This window comes from Nothoprocta perdicaria, unplaced genomic scaffold (assembly GCF_003342845.1).
Source record: "Nothoprocta perdicaria isolate Ctin4 unplaced genomic scaffold, notPer1 scaffold_122, whole genome shotgun sequence".
Lineage (NCBI taxonomy): Eukaryota > Metazoa > Chordata > Aves > Tinamiformes > Tinamidae > Nothoprocta > Nothoprocta perdicaria.
Window position 1 is genome coordinate 700,221 of NW_020454339.1, and position 21,555 is coordinate 721,775.

Sequence of the window (21,555 nt, forward strand, 5' to 3'; positions counted from 1 at the left end):
AAAAAAAAAAAAAAAAAAAAGGGGGGGGGGGGGGGAAGTTCCCAGCCGGGGTTAGAAGTTAAAGTCTCCAGCCCAGACGAGCGCCTGAGTGCAAGCCCATTCCCACGGCGCGGCGCAGAGAGGAGGTCCCTCGTCCCGGGGCGCGCGCGGCTCGGCGCGGCTCGGCTCGGCTCGGCGCGGCTCGGCGCAGTCCGGCTCGGCTCGGCGCAGTCCGGCTCGGCTCGGCGCAGTCCGGCTCGGCTCGGCGCGTCTCGGCTAGGCTCGGTCCGGCCGGGCACAGACACGCAGGATGCTGCACTGGGGCTACGAGGAGCACAACGGTAGGGCCGGGACGCCGGAGGCTGCCGGGGTGCGGGCGCTGGACGTTGGCAGCGCTCGGAGGGCTGAGCTCTTTCCCGCAGGAAACGTGGCGTGTCAGAGAATGTGAGCTCAGAACCAGCACGGGGAAACTTTCCCATCGTGGGTGTTTCGTGGTTTCCCCCGTCAGGTCCCTCTGTGGAAGTCAGCAGAGGTGCTGCGTACGCAGCTCCCGCCGCCGGCCGCGCGTGCACGGCCGGTGTGTCCCGTGCTCGGACACCAGGCAGGTCCCCAGCGCCGGGTCTGCCCTCGCCCCGGGAGAGAAGGCACCGTGGGGCCCAGGGGAGATGTGTGGGTTTGCCTTGCGGGTGCTCGCACACGCCAATGCCTGCAGCAGCGTGCTGCTTTTACAGGATTATTTTGCATTAGAAATACTGTTTGTGCGAGTCCTGCCTGTCCTTCAGATCCCTTTGTGCAGTCTTTTCGGGATGGATCTACTTTTCCAGAAAAACTGGGTCCTGTTGCAATGTCGAGACGTGCTATCGGGTACTCTGCAGGTGCTGCACCCCTCCCCACAAGGCACAAGTGGGGCTTGTTTTGCAGATTTGCGAGAGCCTCCGTATGTTTTCCAGGAGTGCCGAGGCCCGCACCTGCACGTCCCAGATAAGGGGCTCAGTCGCCCCCCTTATCCTGACTCCCTCCTTGGCCGTCCCAGCTTCCAGGAAGGGGAGGCTGCCGCGGCTCCTATCAGGCGGCCGCGTGGACCTGTCCGGAGGCCCCAGCTCCRGTGTCCGATCCTGTTTTGTGGCTGATAGTGGCGGGCGCCCTCACCTCCCCGGCAGCCCTCCATCCCCTCCTCCCATCCCAAGGCAGGAGAACCTGGGGCCCRGGTAGCCGGTGCCCCCGGCAGCTCTCGCTCTTCTCTTTCAACACAWTCCTCTAAACCTATGTCCAGTTCTGCTGAGTAGCAGATACGTGGGATCACGCCAAATTGTGGCAGATTTTGTTCCCTCAGCGGGCTGTGAGAGGTTTCTCCAATCTAAGATGAGCTTTTACAATTTAAGGAAGTAGAGACAGAGTAAAATTAATTAAATTTGGCCACAGTCATATACTAGAAGTGACTTCCTGAAGACATCTGCATTTGCTTCCAACTCTGCCTTTATTCTCTGCAGAGATAAAACTGCTTCTTTTTTAAACCCAGGGGAAACTCTCCAGCCTCCTTAGCAATAATGAGCACAACAGAAGCTCTTTGGTTCCTRAACTTTCAAGTATTCCACACCTATGTCTACATACATAGTATATGTATATATAGGCATGGGCTGAGTGGTATGCACAGAACAAAACGGTGCTTTGATGCCTGCATTGCTAAGATGCTGAGAGACATTATTTAATTTCTATGCAAACCTTGATCTTTGTTTTCTTGCTCTTTGCAGTTTTGAGGGTGTTTGCATGTGGAGGCATAATCCTGAGCTCTGGAGAGCTGCCTCTGCCCAACATTATGCGCTTGGGGCTCCTGCGGAGGGACAAATGTCCTCACCSCTTCACAGAAACTTTCCTCTTTAGATAACTGGGCAATTGTTTTAGTTACAAGACAAATTCAGAATCAATTGCCTTTAATTTATGACTTACTTAATCGAATGTTTGGAAAGTACTTACGTATATTGTGCTTTACTGCAGAAATGTCCTTATGTTTCTTACAAGTCTAACACTCAAGTGGTTTATAAATGAAAAAGTGGTATAAATTCCTGATTTTAGTTATTTATCTTTGGGAATCATCACATAGTTTTGATGTCTGCTTTGAAAAGTGCCACTGAATCTTCCCCATTATGAATTTCCAATTGGTTCCATTAGGGCTAATATTTTTGTAAGCTGCTTGCAAACCTGACATTACAAATGTGAGCATTTTCCATGTGGTAAATTGAGCAGTGGACTCTCTTTAGAAACAACTGAACATGTGGTCTTGCAAAGAGAGTATTTTTTAAATATGTACCTGGAAATTAAAAATGTGTTACATTAAATGGAGGCGTACAGCTAGGGTCCAAATTCAGAAGCGATTTCCACCCTGGAGGTCCCCAGGCTTAAATCCAACTGTGAGACCTGCATTACAATATGACCACTGTGTCCATGGTCCTCCAACACTAATGACTTTTCTTCGAGTGGTTGTGCACAACATTTGCTTTGGGAAGGTCTTAGTATCACAAATTGAGCCACAGTTTTCCTGCAGTTGCAAAAGTGATAATTTAATTTCTGGATTGTTAGTAGCTAATCTCATAATGCACTGCTCCRTATAACTGAGGAAAAATGAACCTGTATTTTTTGCAATTTTCTCATATAGGCCAGATTTTTGCCAGCCTAATGTTACTGAGAAATACTTAGTTACAAAAGCAAAGATATTATTTTGATAATCTGAACTAAGGACAAGTGTAGAAACAGATACAATGTCTTTTTAGAACGAAGTTTATTGTAGAATAGTTAGTTGATGCTAGGATCACCAGTCTGGGTCCTCTTGTTGCCCAGGTCCAAGAGATTAAAAAAGTACTAGCCTAAATTATGCCATATTATTTTCTATTGAAAGATGGAATTGTTTAGATAAATCAAATTCAGGTAGAGCATACCTTTTTTCTTTTCTTTTTTTTTTTACTATCGCTCTGTATTTTTCAGAACGCTTTTATAATGCTTAAGTCATACCTTTTTATTACAGTTTCTTCTTAGACAACTGAGCAGATTTGATGTGGAGATTCCAAAGAGGGACTCTGTTTTTGTTTAGCTAATACTATGTTTGCATAGACTTCATAACTCATAAGTTTCTGTGGCTATTTTGCAAATAATTCATATTATTTACTGCATGATAACTGTAGATATTGCTGAGCTGGAGTAGGGCATAATTAAGCACATAAATATATTTTGCTTTTCCTCAGCTTAGCAATATCCTAACATGTTCAAAATTAAGTAGCAATAAGCTTGTTCTCAGCATCCTAAATTGCCGCAGTAAGGTGTAAGTAATGGGATGTTGCTTCTTAACTGGGAAAATTTGTGCACTGCATCTCTAACAAGGAAGATACTAGAATCTAAACATAGTTAAAGTAATTGTTGTTGGAAGTAATAAACATCTTACTATCTTGAAATATTTATTCACACATTTACAGATTTAAACATAATACCTGCTATCTTAGTAGTGGCTTAATAGGCCTAGTTAATTAAGTCATTAACAAAATGACTTTCTAACAAATGCAAGACTGAAGACCTTTGTTCTACTTGAAATTTAAGCCTTAGCTGGCTTTTAGAAACCCCTCCTTCCCTCTTAATTTTTTTCTGAGATTCTCAGAAGGATAGAGGTGGATGATGAGAGTGGTCAGGCATTGGATCAGGCTGCCCATGGAAGCAATGGAGTCACCATCCCTGCCAGCATTCAAGAAACATGTAGATGAGGCACCTGTGGACATGGTTTAGCAGGCATAGTGTTGAAGGGCTTATGGTCGGACTCAATAATCTCAAAGGTCTTTTCCAGCTATAAGGATTCTGTGATTCCATGAAGATGTTGAGAGCTCTATGAGTCAGGATTAAAGAGCAAGCTAACATCAGTGACACTGTTACTTGGAGGGATCCTATGGGTTAGAGTCCTAGAAAGTAGAGGGATCCAAGAGAGCTCTTGGATTGCTCAAGGATTGCTTTCTTCAAGTTCAATATTGGTGCATCCCAATGAACAAAAAGACTACCAAAGGGAGCAGGAGCGTTTCATGGATGAGCAAGGAGCTCCTGGCAAACGCAAACAGATAAGGAAGTGTAAAGTAGGTGGAATGAGTACAGACCACTCAGATTATCACCTGAGTATGCAGTGATGTGACGAGGAAGACCAATATCCATTTGGAACTGAATTTGGCAAGAGATGTCAAGGACATAAAGAAGGGCTTCTTCAAATACCTTAGCAACAAAAGGAGCACTAGGAATAATGTGGGCCCACTGCTAATGGGGTGRGTGCCTTAATGACAAAAATACAGAAAAGGGAGAGGTACTGGATGCCTTCCTTGCCTCAGTCTTTACTGCTGAGGCCAGTCCTCAGCTATCCCACGTGCTGAAGACAAGATAGAAAGTCTGGAGAAAGGAAGACTTTTCCTTGATGGGGGAGGATAGAGCTAGAGATCATTTAAGCAAACTGGACATCCAGAAGTCTGTGTGTCCTGATAGGAAGCACCCAGGAGGAAACTGGCAGATGTCGTTATTAAGCCAATCATCTCCCAAAGGTCTTGGGGAGCAGGAGAGGTGTCTGAGGACTGGAAGAAAGCCACTGTCACTCTACTCTTCAAAAAGGAGAATACAGGCCAGTTGGCCTCAACTCCATCCCTGGAAAGGTGATGAAACAGGTCATCCTGGATGTTGTCTCTAAGAATGTGTARGACAAGAGGGTGCTCAGAAGTAGTCATCATGGATTCACCAAGGGGAAATCTTGCTTAACCAATCTTCTGTGACGGAATGACTGGCTGGGTAGATGAGCAGTGGATGAGCAGTTGTYTGCCTTCACTTCAGCAAGGCTGTTGAAACCCTCTCCAATAACATCCTCATGGGGAAGCTCAGGAAGTGTGGGTTAGATGAGTGGGCAGTGAGGTGGATTGAGAACTGGCTGGATGGCAGAGCTCAGAGCATTCTCATAAATGGGGCTGCGGCTGGTTGGAAGCCTGTAACTAGCAGGGCCGCCTAGGGATCAGTACTGGGTCCAATCCTGTTCCATTTACTCATTAGYGACGGCAATGAAGGGACAGGGTGCACCCTCAGCAACTTTGCTGATGATACAAAACTGGGGGGAATGTCTGATACCACAGAGGGCTGTGCCATTCTGAGGGACCTGGACAGACTGGAGAGATGGGCAGAGAGGAACTTCATGAAGTTCAACAAGGACAAGTGCAGGGTCCTGTGCCWGGGGAGAGAGACCCTCAGGCACCAGAACTGACTCAAGGGTGACCTGCTGGAGAGCAGCTCTACAGAGAAGTACCTGGGGATCTTCCAAATTAGGATTTTTTTTGATATAGCTGATGCATAATTGAGTCCTAAGTGTATAATTAGATATCTTCCTACTGCGCTCAGACTGGTCCTATACGGTTAAATACATGGCACACGGTAGATGTATCTAACAGGTACCCTGAAAGCTACGATTGAGGAGGTGCAGCTGAGGTGGCTGAATATTTTGGGGTGTTTTTCTGAATGTGCTTATTCTGAGTTAGAAAATAATATAAACAAGAATGATTCAAGCAGAGGCTTCTTCCCTATGAAACACAAGTTTAGACTTCTCCTCTCCTTGTCCCTCCTCCTTTCAGGGCCTGCCCACTGGAAGGAGGTTTTTCCTATCGCTAATGGAGACCGCCAGTCCCCCATTGACATCAAAACTGAGGAAACCAAATATGATCCCTCTCTTCGCCCCCTAAATCCCAGCTATGATCCCGCTTCTGCAAAAGTCATCCTGAACAAYGGCCATTCCACCAGCGTTGAATTCGACGACACCGTGAACAAGTCAGGTTTGTTCCTTTTACCTTGCTCCATGTTTTCTTTCTTGCTTCCTTGTCTAGAGGACAGCCTGGGCATGTCTCACTGCTAGACACATAACTTCTCCTAAACAGTAAGGCTTTGGTCCTCCACGTGAGAGAGTCCCTTTTTTTCCCCCTCGTCTTTCAGCACTTTACAATTTAGGAATGTATTGCAACAGAAGCACTAAGTTGTGGTTTTCAGAGAGCTGTAGGATGCCCTTTTCTCATGGAGGGTTTGATCCGCCCCAGCTAGCAAGCTCGTGTCAGCACCCTGCTTGAACAGTGTTGTTGTACAGTTTCTCAAATGCTGCTGTCTCTCACTGCAGATGAATCCTTTGTGTCTCATTACAGGTTCATTCCAACCGAATCGCTCAAGTCTCTTATCTGACTTTAGCTGCAGGTTTGGTTATATATATATATATATATATATTTTCCCCTTTGTAATCTATGCCTGGACTTGTTATGTCAGGGAGGAGCCAATGCGGAACAAATGAAAGATATCCCAAGAGATCTCTTTTCTTCTCTGGAAAGTGTCGTTGTCCTGCTCTTTCAGAGGTGCACACAGGCTCCCTTTTTGCAAGCAGTAATTATGAAGACGTTCACTGCTTTAGGACAGTCTCTGCAATGTTAATACCTTCTTCTTCAGTTGCTTCTCTTAGATGGTAGCATGAATACTTTTCCTGAAACTGCAGAGTGCAGCTTCTTCAAGCAAAGTCCTTTTGTGGTTGCATTAGGTATAGCTGAGGATCCAACCCCAAGAAATATATGCATAAATGTCAAAGCTGAAGAGGGCTAATTTGTGATCACACTAATGGTTAGTCCCCAGTATTATTAAACCATTGTAATCACCTGTCTCCTTCAGGAGACTCTGTCTTCTATGTATGGCCTAGGTTCTTCAGTTGCGCACACATAGCTTACACTTTGGCCAGAATCATGCCTTATTTACCCCCTAATCCAAGTCTTTCTGTAGCCATAAGCTCAATTGTTCACTATTTCTCTTAATATTTGCCACGGACAAACTTGATCAACTATATTTTTGGCTTATTGTGGCRTCAGAGAGAGACATAAATAGACAACATCATATTTCTCTTTCGCAACAGTCTTAGTAAAACTGTTAAATTTCCTGTTGATACAAACAACACTGGGATGTTGCCCAAAAGCCAACAGCTGAGCATCAGTCATCTAGTCTGACCTCATGAGCGTCAGAGACCACAGCACTTCCAGAATTAACTTTTGCTTCAAGTCTAGTAGGTGTGGATGAACTAAGGCACATCTGTTAGAAAAATACACAAACTTGATTTCAAAATTACCAGCGATGACAAATCGACAACGGCCTTTGGTAAGTTATTCTAATTATTAATTGCCCTCCCAAGTAAAGAAATAGAAACCGTACTTTATTTCTGGTGGGAGTTTCATCAGCTCAGCTTTTAATTTCATTTCTTTTTTAAAAGAAGTAGAATTGAATATGAAAACATCAAGAAATTATTGTACTTCCTAACTCCCTCCATGAGGTGACATGAACTGAACTTAGTCTTTCTGTAGACTCACACTGGTCGTAAGTACGGGTAAGGAGATCCTCTTTCTACAGGTGTCCTCAGTCCATATATCCAAGGTTATTATCCTTGTCACTGCAAAGCACTGGTATCTATCTGATGATTGGATAATTAAGGAGTTGTAATCCCTAGTGTCTTTTGGGAGACTCCATTTCTTCTACGTATGGCCTAAATCCATTATTCACACATGTAMAGCTTGCACTGTGGCCAGAATCATACATTACTTATCAAAAATCCAAATCCTTCTGTATTCACTTAAGTAACTTAGTTACTTGCCATTCCCCTTAATATTTGCCACAGAAAACTTTATCTGCAGTGTTTTTGTTTTCTTTCAGGTCAAAAAATAAAAAAAAACCCTGAATTTTCTAGAGTAAAAATTTGGTCTTTGGTGTACCCCTGTGAAGCAAACACTCCTGCCATATGATGGTTTTATGAAAAAAAAATCCAATTTTTGGTACTAAATACTTCTTCATCTTTTAATTCATTATGAACTGAATTCTATAAAAACTATTTCTTTACTTTGCCCTGTACTGCAATTAGGCTGTCAGGACTGTATTTATTTGTGTAATTCTGCTTATCTACCGTGATGCCATATAAGCTCCATTCTCCCAAATTGCCCCATTAGTGTTTCAAAGACCTCTTCATAAGGCTCTGCTCAGGCTTTGCAATACTGATACTTGTTGTGAGATACTTGTTGTTCTGGTTAACTCCCTCCTTAATAACTTCTGGAATGGAAGGTTTTCATCATCATTGTGTGACRTGACACAAATACCTCATCAGTCCCCTTTCCACATTATTCAGCAGACATAATTCACTGAATGCAGATACATTTCTCTGTAGTTCTCCCTGAGCTGGGCAGAGTACTGATTTCTATGCACTTTTAAGATTATTTGTTTCCAAGTATTTGGTTCCTGAAAGAACCAAATTTGGTTCCTGAAAGAAACAAGAATTTGTCTAGGAGTGCCACTTCCCCACTGGCTTTGTTCACTAGATTTATAGGCTCTGTAAAAACATCTTTCCGAACTGAAGTTTTAAGTAGGTCAAATACTTCTCTCCATGGGTAAACAGTTACAGTTACTGTTTGTTAGCCAGGACACTTCTGTTAGCAGAAGGGCAATGCAGGAATTTCTTCTTTTACCATTGTTTGGTGATATTTTGCTCCTAATAAAGTCGAGTTTTGTACTAAACCTAAAAGGCACAAGTAAAGAATATTCTCCTCCCTGGTGCTCTTAGTTTAAAACACATTTGATGGATGTTCCTATCCTTCCTCCTGAAGAATTCTCTTAAAGAGCTAATAAAACCACCCGGAGTGGCCCCAAAATCGTCAAAGGAAATACAGAACAGGAGCTGGGGTGATTTTTTTTTTGCAGTGAAGAAGGAGTATTCTTGAAATGTAGATGATTCACATTCAAGTCACTAAACAGACTTGACTGAGATGGTTTGGGTCCAACACTCAATAGAAAAAGAAGAACACTTATGAAAATAAAAAAAGTGAAAAGCCCACARATTGCTAACTAAATGTCACTAATATTGCGTTTGTGCAATGAAGAGACACTGTCTTCATTTGACTTGTTAGTGCTTGCYCTTGTTTCTCAGTTGTCAGTATGCTATGGTTGGATCTGGTTGCAAATGAAGGAAAATGTTCAATTTTTTTTTTCTAACCCCAACTACATTAGTTTCTTCCAAATTTCAGATAGGAGAAATTTCTATTCACCTGACATTTTTCTGCCCTTCCCCTTTATTCATAAAATCATACTCATAAATATTCTTTAAGCTTAACTTCCCAGTGATCCTTCCAGATAYGCTGAAGAGAACATACTTGATTTTTTTTTAATCCCACATCCTGAGAAATATCTAGCCTATAACTCAGGAGCTAGAGATGACACCAGATCTTTTGGAGGCAGTAACTTGTCTACACATAAATGCTGCTTGGAAGTTGCTCTTGATGAGCAGGAATTTCTAAATCGCTTCAGAGCAATGAGACTCCTCTGAGATGTTTTGCACAGAAAGACGGTGGGCGGGTTGACAGCAGCAGTCTGGTGTAAGGGTGGAGGACCTGGTGATGAAGTCTGGATCCCTCAAATGAGGCTTTTTGTGCATTTTGCCTCCTAGTGCTGACGGGAGGGCCACTCAGCGGGATGTATCGCCTGCGCCAGGTCCACTTCCACTGGGGCTCCAGCGACGAAGCCGGCTCYGAGCACGCCGTGGACGGCATGAAGTACGCGGCCGAGGTGAGGCCTTGCGCGCAGCTGCCTGCATGCCCGCCGTTGGGATTAGTTTTCTGCTTTCTGTAAGATTTATGTTGCCACCTCTTTCCTTGCTTTTCCTTCTTCATCATTTTATCACAAGCCATCAGTCTTCTTGAAGTGTCGCATGTCTGGTCCTTTCTCAAACAAGAACCTATCTGAAAGCTTTGGAGAGGATTGTAAAAAAAGGAATACAGAAGACAAAAAACTTGATATTCAAAGATTTAATGTTGAAGAACTGTCTTAATCTTTGTCTTTCACTATCTGTTCCTCGGAGAATAGTTTCTAGGTCAGGTTCAATTACAACCGCAAGACTATGAGGCTTTTGGCCAATCCAGTCTAATGCTTATGGAAACATAGGAACAGTATTTCTTGTGGTGGATAGAACAATGCAGTAGTCAATATTTTGAGAAATGCACCTTTAAAATTTGTGGGGGTCTGTGGAGGATGGCAGCCATTGCATGGTGTTGCAGTCAAGCAGGGTATGCTGTGGAAGAAATGTACCTTGTGCTTCTGGTACAGAGATGCTGCTTTTGCTCATTCTCCTTCRGTGCATTTTAATAATCTACTGTAAAAAGCAGTCAGTGTTTTCTCTTGCACTGGAAGGAACATAGACTATATGGATGAGACCAAGATCTTTAACAACATATAGCTCAGACAGTGAAGAGCATTTTGTTGTTAAAAGAAGGGGGAAAAAAGTATAAAAATAGATATTAATGGAAAACTAAAAGACTTAAATAATACTAAAGAGGAAAAAAATGAATGCRTGCACAGTGGTATAATCGAATTCTATTGCAAATGCTGTAAGCCAGAATGGACAAGAGAAAAAAATATCAGTTTTCTAACAGTAATGGGGAAAAGTGACATTTGCAGTGTTTAAAGGCTTATGTTTTCCACAGGAACCAGGTGAGATGGAATATAAAGAATTAATAGCAGTGCTATTAATTAAGTACCCAAACCAAATTTCTAGCTGAGAAAACATATAGATGTTTCCCACCTAAGAAACCAAATGGAAGGAGAAAATATCTCTGAATTTCTAGCCAATCTAAAAACCTTTCCGTTACCTGCTGGTTTGGTAACCTTCCACAAGAAGCTCTGTAGATGTCACACTGATTTTGGGATAAGGATCCCAGAATCAAGATCAAGGCTTCTGAGCACTTTCCACACAAAAGAAAATACCTCAGAAGGAGATGTGAAGATGGCTTCAGTGCTCACCTTCATGAGCAAGATGTGTAAGATATCAAGAAAAGAAACAACTACCAAAATGAAGAACAAAGAAGTTCACAAGTAAAGAAGACTGCAGGTTTCAAACCCTTAAACCTGCAGGGAAGCAGAAAGGATCCCTGGCTCCATTCTTTGTGCAACGTATGATCTGATCAAGGTCTCGCCACAAGCTGCAATGACAGAGCAGTGGTAAGACAGTATATATTCCTTAAAAGAGAAGTCTCAAGCCATTGAGAATGGGGGCTCTACCCAGAAGTATTTCACAGCTCTGTTGGTTTTGGGGTTTTTGATTTTTTTTGGTTTGTTTGGTTGGTTTGGGCTTTTGATGGAACAGAAGTTATGAGGGAGTGGGAATGAGTTTCATTTAGCCGTGGAAATCTTAATTTTTGTTCCTTGTTTTCTTTTYRTTTTTTAAAAATCTATAATAAAATAAATTCCGACTGTGAGTATCTGTTTCCTTTTTGCATATGTAAAAATGTATCTGTTTAAAAGTTGRTCAATGTAGATTCTGTGAACCTTTACCAATGAGCCATGAGTAGACACTTTCCTTCGGGGATCATGAGGCTGTGATCTAGCACGTTTTGCTGTGAGCATCTGTGCATTATTATTGATTTAATGGGAGACCTTACATGCTGAAGGTGAAGTTTTAACAGTTCAGAGCCCAAATGCACAGCAAATGTTGGTTCAGCCCTGTTGTGCCAGATCCTAGCATCTCCTTGCAGATATATGAAGTTTAAGCTCATAAGAGTTGAGATGTGGAAGCAAAATTGTTGCACTGCTGGGTCCCAAGAGCTATGTTGCCTCCCACCATCACTTAAAGCAAGTTCCAGCTTCCTTAAACTGCCCTTTTTTTAGGGCTTTGCAGGCGCTGTATGTCAAACAGGAGACTTTTCTTCAGGATTCCCAAAAGAGTTTTAGAAAACTAATCCCACACCCTACTTCAGAGCCTCTATTTTCTTCTCTAAAAACTATGGGTAATAGGATTTGCTGATCCCTGAGGATTTGTGAGAGCAATTCGTGCTTGTGGGGTGCTTAGTCTGAGCATGATGCGAGCGTGGTGGCCTCTTGGGCTGGGCGGCTCCTCCCAGGAAGCTGAAGCTTCCAACAAGGAGCTCCAACAAGAAGCTTCGGCATGCACAGGGGGAGCCCAAGCTGTGTGGGGCCAAAGATCACTACCTTTTCCTTCCCCTGCCTAGCCAGGTGTGAGCAATCTTAGGCCTGACTGGTTCTTGTGAGCTTCAAGCATTTTTTGAGCATTCAAGCAGCCAAATTACATGTGGTCAAGGTATCTTTGAGCTGAGCAAATGTGTTGGAAATGCAAATGCTCAGCATAATCAAGCCACTTCTAAGTGCCTAAATGCTAATCATCACTGAAAAATGACATTTGGAAAGTATCAAAGATGGCATTTTCATATTCCACTGAAAATAAGCAAGGGAGAAGGGATCAGTAAAAGTTTAATGTGTATTTCTYTGCCTCTTTTGTAGCTCTCTGTGTGACTGACATGTTCAAAGCTTGAGATCTGATTAAGCAAAAAGAGGGGCAAGATACTAATGACATCTTCATGCTTTTCAAACACTTTTGTAATCAGCTGTACTAAAAATGGATTTAAAATCCTAGCTTTAGGTATGTAGACATGGGATATCTTGTCTTAGCCACACTGTTCAAAGTGCTGGGGAGCTCACAGCAGTTTCCCCAGGACTGTAGTGTCTTGATTGCAGCTAAATTTTGATTTTGGGGGGAACTGAATTAATACAGGCACAACTGTGCCAAATCCAGTCTGACTGTAATTCCAGCTGCTGCAGTGCTTTTTTTTTTTTTTTTTTTTCTGATTGTGTGAATTGTGTGAATTATACATTTACTGGTTTGCTGTTTCAATAAGTACTTGCAGTTAGCAAATGGAAAGTTTTAAAATACCAACAAGTGAAGTAGAAAGTCGACCTCAGTGCAGTTCTCCTGTCAATCTGTCGCTGTTGCTGTTCAGCAGGAGTTGATGCTGTCTGTGCCTCTTGCTTTTCAGCTTCATGTGGTTCACTGGAACGCAGAAAAATATTCCAGTTTTGTCGAGGCAGCTCGTCAGTCGGACGGATTAGCAGTCATGGCCGTATTCCTAAAGGTGAGGAAAGAAGGGCTCAGCCCTCCTGACACCTGCCCAGACAGTGGGATAGTGGTGAGGGACAGAGTAACTGCTGCGAGAGAGATGCATGTTTTATATGGGCATTAAAACACGGTGTTTTTTACCTAATGCACAAAAGTATTGGAAATTTTCCTTAATATTCCTCCTTGCCCCTGTACTCATTTGGGGCAAAATCCAGCTCTCGTCACAGCTTCACGAACCTTGCTTTGAAGAAGCCAATGGAGGTTTCAGGCATCTCGTGACATGGGACAGAGCCRTGGTCACACGTGCGGTGTCTGGGAGCATCCTGCCATTGCAAGGGAGGCTCCAGGCTGCTTTCCAGTTCATGCTGTAATGATTCATGTTTCACTGGGTTTCTGCTTGGGATACCCAAGARCTATGTTTCTGAACTTCTCACTGTGTTTTAAGGAATTCTGTTTTCATTGCAACTCTAAAACCTTAATGTTTTTCATAGAAAAAAATGCAAAAGTAAGTTTCTTTAGTTTCCCTGTGGTGTATAGTTTGTGTTTTTCTTTTTTGTAGCCAAATAAGTAGCCAGAATAAGTATTGTCAGCAGAGGAGAGGATCTTCTTTACAAAAAATTTTTGTTCCAGCTAGTCAGAGACTCATATTCACGAAATTATTCAGATTTCACAGACATTTAAGTAAAATTATATGAGGATACATTCTAATATGCATTTGCTTTCCAGTCATTTGCTTTTTTGTTTATTTTCCTCAGAGATCAAGTATTTTTTTCTTTTCTTATCTCTCTTTTTTTGTAATAGATTGGTGAATGTAACCCTCAGCTGAAGAAGATCACTGACCGCTTGGACACGATCAGAGTCAAGGTGAACAAATGCTTCTGTGGGAACATGAATATGGGCGGTTGGTTTTGTAGATGTGTTTTCCAGTGACGTGGCTGCTTTTCCCTTCACAGCTGTGGTCCCTGCTCTCTAGTTTCCTTGCTGTTCATTTCTAGCTCTGATTTGAGACAGTTCAGGAGCATTCTGGCTAAGAACAGGCTAGCAAAGGATAATTTTTCTATCATAAGAGATCAGAGGAAAAGGCAAATTTCTCACAGAACTTAATCTCTGGCAAAGATCATTAACAGAACAAGAAGACAGTAATCAAAAGAAAGGTTTTCTCCCTGGTTTTGCTGAGGTACAGGGTGAGAARGATACTACTCAAAGATACTAGTAGCAAAGGTTGCATAGGAGGTAGGACTTCATTTGAAGCTCGTCTGCTGTGATCATTCAGGATGCCACAAAGGGTTTACACATAGTTGCACAAGCTCTACATCCTTTGGCACAATTTATTTTGCTAGCCTGTTGCTTTTGAATAGTATTGTTTTGCCTTTAAAAAAATATGAATATGAGGCATCAATGAACTTCTGTAAGAAAGTTCATTGATTTGCTAAATATATTTATTCCAGAACCATAATGAACTGCTTTTTTTTGTTTGTTTTTGTTTTGTTCTTATTTTCAGGGTAAAAGAGCACTATTCACAAACTTTGATCCTACTTGTCTGCTTCCCAAATCTCTGGACTACTGGACATATTTTGGCTCTCTCACTGTTCCACCTCTGCTTGAAAGCGTTATCTGGATTGTTCTGAGAGAGCCCATAAGTGTTTGCTCTGAACAGGTTTGTTTTAATCCTTCACGTCTCTAAAAATGTTGCTTTTTTGAAACTTCCAATTGTAAATACTACCCAAAAATATATAGATTTGCAGAACATGACACTGCTTACCTTGTCAGATTTTCAAAGGACAAAATGTATCTATGAAATTTGTCTTGACTACTTGTTGCCTTTCTTTATTACCTATGTTTTTTWAAAAAATCTGCAAACTCTACAAAAAAAAAAGTCCAGAAAAAAAGACAAAATCCTTATGGAAGCAATCCTTATTTTTGCAACTCTGGTGATGCTGGGGAATGCTTAAAAACTGCTCAATTTGGTTATTTCATTTCCTTGATAATAGCAATGCTCTGGCACTCTAATGTGATAGGTCAACAGTAAATTTCTCCTWTTCCAGATGTGTACATCTCTGTGACTGTACTAGAATAATGAATAGCAAATGCTAGCATAATATGTTGGGGTTTTTTTGTGTTATGCTTACTTAGAAGTAGGATACTGCTGTAGGATACATGTTCACTGAAGCTTCGTGCTGTCTGCAGTGCTGCAACAGTGACATCCAGTGGGCTCGTCACTGTATAGCTAAAGGATTTTTCCTTGTGAGGATGCTAAAGATTAGCGTCTAATTTTGGAAGCTGATAGTTGATACAGTTCACCTGTAATATAATTCATAAATATGCTGGCCACACTGTAAATCTCAAGATCTTTGTGCCACAGCATTTGTCTATTTCATGGTAGATATTACAAATATCTCAGAAAAATTAAATGCCCYGAGTCCCCTGCTTGGAAAGCAGAAATGAGGACCTCAGTGTTTGCCCCAAGGGTGGATTAGGATAGTCACTGACTGGGATGCCAGGTCAGGACTCAGCCAGGAGGCCTCCAGTGCACTTTCTAAATGTATTCACACGGGACTTCTATTTTCTGCATCTGTATCTCTTCCCTTAACCCCACAGTTTGGCCATGTGAAACCTCCTACAGTACATAAGCAAACAGAGTGCAAAATTTGCATTGAACTTCCCAAAGACAAGCTGCTGTTCTGATTTGAAGGCTTTTATTTGGGCTAAACTATTGTTAATATGCTCTATAATATTCAGTGCAAACATTTATGTATGGCAACAGGATACAGTGCTGGAAATGATGCAAAGCAAAGTGATTCTTGATGTTTTTCACACACTATCATGTATAACTTACATATTCAAGTATAAATGTACTATACTTTACTATACTCTCATAAAGATGCACCTAGGGTTACTTTCCAGTAATGCCCACAATTCTTGATTCATACCATGACCATCCAAATTTACTCTTCTGTTTAAATTTCTTTGGGGCTTTGCATTTTTCTTCATACCTTTTTGATATACTTCATAGAAATTGAAAATAAATTTTAAGCTTGTAGAAACTCACAGGGAGTTTCAGAGACTTAAGAATTACAAATGAGGTGGACAAAGATAACATGGACTTCTTTTTTCTTAAGACAGTAATTAAATGTGTGTGTTCAATATGTCATTAATTTTGATTATTTAAGTACTTTGACATAATGGTGAAAGTTCTCAACTTTGATGCAAAAGTAAAGTGTCCTGCCAATGAAAATGTGATTTTAAAAGTGGTTGACAGCTGATATTTTTGTTCTGTGAAATGGTGAACAGCTGGAAAYATGTTGTATTTATTTGTGTAACAAATGCACACATTACCTCATGCACAAGGCATCCCCAGGGCCTCCTGGCTCATCATATAGCTCTACTAACAAGTCAGATTGTATACTGACTTAACCCTAAACTGAAGAAAGAGACCAAGATAAAATGAATGGGACAGTTTCAGGAGTTCCATTCATGAGTAAAATCTGATTATTTTATAGTTTGCGTCACTTTTATTTTAAAATGGTTCTGTTTCTGAAGGAAGATGTTCCATTTGCCTCAATAGTAGCTTCTGAAGCTCTCAATGTGCTTTACRACTACAAAAAAAAGTACTATTAAATGGGATGATTTTGGTGCTGTTCTACTCACGGTAATGTAGATAGGAAATTAGACTACCAAATGTCAAATGTTTAATGTTGAGTTGATATAAGAATAAGAATATGGAATTAGTATATTAGAAATGGGACAAAATAATAAAAAGATTCTGATTTTATGGACTTTAGACATGGAGGTCTGATCTGGGTTCTGCTGAGACAGGCGTAGGCAGGGAAGTTTATGCTGAGATTTAAATAACTGCCAATTCTTCGTCTGCATATGGGAAAAAATTTATTTGCCCTAATTTGGGCACACACATATAATGTCCAAGTGGTGGGACACATTACAGAAGCTTTCTATAGTGCAGCACCTATAATTCCAGGTTAACTGTGAATATCATCTTTGAACAAGAGAATGTAAGRATGTGCACGTAAGAAATCTGATTTGGGCACAAATAGTCTGGAGTTTCCAAACTGTAAAATCAAACTGAAAGAATATAGAAAACTTCATGTGCAATTTCATGCTGCCGTGTGTTTCAGGAGATTTTTTTTTGTTAGTCACTGTTTTTTGTTTACAAGGAGAGAAATGGTAGAATTGCCATTCCACACATACCATAGAAAAATGCGATTCCATTCTTCTTCATGGAGAAAAAAAGATGAAAAAGTATCTTTAATGTTCCCTACATTGCTTTTTCCTTAGCACGAGTGTGCCGGTTTTCCTCGTCTCTTTTATGTCTCTGTTCCTTTGCAGCTGGCCAAGTTCCGCAGCCTGCTGAGCACGGCCGAGGACGAGGCTGCCTGCTGCCTGCTGAGGAACTACCGCCCGCCCCAGCCCTTGAAGGGACGAGAAGTCAGAAGGAATTGAAGGAATAAAGCGAGAATCGCCACCCCAAAACCACTTAGGAGCCTGAAATAACATTAATAGCTGACAAACTTTGTGGGTTTTTTTTTTTTTTTTTTTTTGTGGGTTGCTATGACAGATAGGTATTGTTTTATTATTGTCATTTCTCACAGACAAGTATGTCCTGATCTGTTACAATTTCATCCGTGTTAGCTGGTCCAAATGTATTTGAGTGCGTTGGTATGAGAGTGTTGAGATGTTAGTGTTAATGCACGGAGTGCGGTGCTAGCCTTAGTGACCAGAAATGGTGAAGTTGTCCAGAACTRGCCACTAAATTACTGAAGAGGATCCCTGATGCTAGTGGCAGTAAAGCATATTGTGAGACTATACTTCTCTAACATAAGATGTAGCCTCTACGTGAGCCTTTGCACTGTAATTTGTAAGGAAAAAGGCTGGACTTGCAGGGATTGCATGTTACAGTCCTGCACTAGAGGTGGTCCATGCACTAGTACATCACTGTAGTGTGATGCACTGATGGGTACTGAGGGCAAAGAGAGAGCTCCAGCAGCCCTATTTTGACGCCTGATGTCTCCTGCAAAACCTGGTAAGGCTTTGCTGGCAGGGCAGGTGGCCCAATTAGCTGCACTTTTAATATTCCAGACCAAAGATAGCCTTTGGARCACGACAAAGAAATCTTAGTCAAGTCAATATAAAAGATAAACTTTAATAGCAATATCTTGAAGTGGCTGTCTTTGTGGACAGACTTGAGCCTGTGTTTCTCTCAGGAATTTTTGTTTATTGAATGTAATTGTTTTCTGCCAGTTTTATTTTTMTTGATTTTAATGAACTTGCCATAGGATGTAGTTAGCACAGGAAAAAATTACCCTCAGGCTATAAGAAGTACATAGTGAAAGCCAATGATACCTGAGAGGCAACCAGGGGTTTAATRGGCAGCCAGGATAACCAATCTTTGTAGCACTTCTGACTGAGGTCATTTTCTGCTATTGAGATCCATAAATCTGTTCTTTCACAGGTTTTATAGGTTGCACCTCTTGCCTCAACAGGTCCTTTGACCTCAGATGGACAATTGTAAGGGAAATTGCAAATTGGATTGTCTTTATATTCATTTTTATGAATAAAGTAGACATAGAGACGTAGATATTATAGCTTAGTTTAAGATAGGTGATTTTTTATATTCTTCTCCCTAGAATATAGCCAGGATTGCTGCAAGATCTCTCTGCCTTATGAGTGTTTTCTGAAGGAACAAGGACAAATAGGTCAGGGGAGAAATAAAAGTCATTTGGCAGCAGCAAGTGCAGGTACTAACTATGGGGAAAACCTGCAGGTACCTTGTTTGGGAAGGAGAATCCAGCTGGAGAGATCTGAGCCTGGTTCCTCTTGAAGGAGGGCCTGTGGAAAGTGTGCGTGGAGAGAACACAAGTGTGTTGTGTATTTTCACATCCCTTTTTTTAGGATTTAGTGTTGCATCTGGTGTATTCTCCGTTGTGGAAGGAGCTGCATAACACAACCAAATTGTTTACAAGTTGTATGAAGGTGCTAGAGCTGGTTTGCTTGAGAAGAGGAAATAATCAACCTTCTACTTTATATCAGAAGCAAAAATTTCAGATGTTTTTACACATTGTAAACAGTGGAGTTGATCCAGAGCTTTAATATTAATAAGGATTTTATCAAAATAAAAATGGATTTTATGGATGTGTGTTGTATTTTGTGTTAAAGATTTTGGAGTTGTGCAGAGAAGCCTGTACATAGTGCCCCTTCTTATGGGCTAAAGATAGCTTTTGGGCTGCCCTTGGCCTGCTCTGTAAATGTGCAAGGTGAAATCCAGCACTGCACACCGTTTTGGTCCCATAGGACAGTGCTCCCTTGCTCTCATCTGCTTGGGAGGGCACAGACACTTATCTCCTTCTTGTTTGTATGGGTCAGGTAAAAACCTGTTACAACTCAACCATAAACTCAAGCAACTAGGAAAGAAATTTTGAACAAGGTGGGAACAAGGCAGAGGGGTGGGAGCCAGGGCTTCCACAGCCTGTGTGGTTGGATGTGCCCTCAGGATCCCTGAGTTGCCCTGGCTGCAGCGTCCCAGGAGCCAGGATGGAGATCGCCCCGGGAGCTGGGATGAAGATCAGTCCAGCTCATGGTATCTGCTCCCGTGCACTCACTTGCACTGTCTGCTTCCTCTGCCACTGCRTAGACTGTGTCTCGTGTTTTAGCAAAAAGGAATTGTTAACCTTCCAGACAGGGAATGGAGATCCAGAGGAATTCAAGGAATCAGTTGCAGAAAAAGAAAAGTCTTCCAAATACTTGAATTTTAATTACTGTGCAAAATTGAATGTGGCAGATCAATAAAACGACAGAAACAGGGTGTGAAAGAAACATATAARACATTTTGTATAGACTTGACAGTGCGGAAATTGAAGGCAACTGAGARGAAGTCCAGCAGAAAGGTCCTTGGATCTCCCTGCAAGGAGAGATTCTCCATCCCTGYGTAACGAGCCTGGCGGGCACTGTAGGTCAGACTTCTGGCTTCTGCTTTATCAAAGCTCATCCACATACGCAGGTAGATAAAACTGGAATAYTTTTTTCAGTGATGCTGAGATCTTGTTTTTCTGGATGTAAATCCTATACAAAACACTGATCTCTCCTGGTTTTATATCTTGTTTTCAGCAGTCATGAATCCCTGATGTTGCTGTGCCTGTGAAAAACAAGTGACCTGGATGAAATTCAATCATCAGATTCAAGCTCAGGTGTAATCCAGGTGAGAGGGAAACTCTGTCCATGGGAAAAGGGGGAGACACCCTGAGACATTAATGAATCAGTCCACATGTCCTGTCGGTGGCTTCCAAAATTACTATTATGACTACTGTGTTCTGGGATAAAAGTAGCATGGGATGGCATGGATGTGAAGTGAAAAGTGAATAAGCAAAGGAAGAGATAGAAAAATAAGAAAACTGTGCAGAGAAAATTAGACAAAGAGCTGATGCAAGATTTYGGTCTTCATTCAGCACTCTTTTCTTTCAGAAACTGCTCTTGACTCTGTAAATGGGCAAGGCAAGGAGCAATCTGGATTATAAGTATTCTGCTTTAGGTTAGAGATGCAAAGCAAAACATTTTTTTATTGTATATTTTCCTGAGTAAGGGAGAAATGATGGCTTGTGCTGCCAAGATAAATGTGAATATGGAGGTAAGCAGTAATGTTGTCGAGAACCATGTGTAAAAGATTAAAATATCAGAAATTAAAGTGATACAACTCCCTCTCAACACTTTAAAACATGGGTTTTTTTTTGAATTGCAGGATGAAATTCTATAGTTTCTGCAGTATTCCTGCATCATTCTGTGTACATGCTGGGAGCGCTCATCTCATGAGTGCACATTTTACAGCCTCCTCTTTCCTCTAGGCTGTGCTCACTCTGTGCGTTATTGCAGGTTGGTCCAAAAAGGAGATATTCCTTTGCTCTTCAGTGCTATCCATTGCAATAGTACCCGGGTGTTTCTTTCACTATTTTGCATACAAAATACTTCTGTCATAAAAATGCAACAGCATTATCTCTTTCAAGGATGGAAGCAGAGGCAATGATGGGTGAGAGTAAAATATACACACTAATTTAGAACCTCCACTTTGGAATGTCTCAGGTGTAAAATAAATGTCTTTTTATTTTTTTACTGAACTTAACAGTTTCAGAGCATGTGATAGCAGATAACTCAGCTCAGCTGACCTCCCATAGGGTCTGTGTTGTATCTACTAGCCTACTGCAGATGTCTTCAGCACCTGGAGCACCTCAAATGGCACTAGGCATCTGGGTGTGGATAGTTAAACATAAAAAATGAGTTATTATTTTGGGGTAGTTGGAGCCAGTTTTCCTTAGAGAATCTAGTCATTGTTTGCTGTTTTCCTCTTGCTCTGTTTAAAATCCAACTTCTTATGTATTTCGTGGTGTCTTGGATAAAGAGTTTAGTTAGAAGTCATTCAAGGTCTCAGCATCCAAACTTATATTTCAAAACTTTTTAAAATTGTCATGGTTATGCAGAAAACAGTAACCTATATATAAATAGTTTAAAAACTACTGTGTTTCCAAATCTGTAGATGGCTTTGACAATACCCAAACTGCTGAAAACAGTTTTAACTATATTTTAATTACCCATCTTATTGCAAATATAGTTAGAAATAA

At 41.4% G+C, this 21,555-nt stretch overlaps 1 protein-coding gene across 1 annotated transcript; it reads left to right on the forward strand.

The window, feature by feature from the left end:
- The first annotated feature begins 5,413 nt into the window (after positions 1-5,413).
- LOC112960334 (carbonic anhydrase 13-like) lies at positions 5,414-17,394 on the forward strand. The gene is made up of 6 exons (XM_026054556.1): positions 5,414-5,804; positions 9,479-9,597; positions 12,855-12,950; positions 13,736-13,798; positions 14,436-14,591; positions 17,279-17,394. The coding sequence occupies exons 1-6, from the start codon at positions 5,414-5,416 to the stop codon at positions 17,390-17,392; spliced, it is 939 nt and encodes a 312-aa protein (XP_025910341.1). The 3' UTR covers positions 17,393-17,394.
- The last annotated feature ends 4,161 nt before the right edge of the window (positions 17,395-21,555 follow it).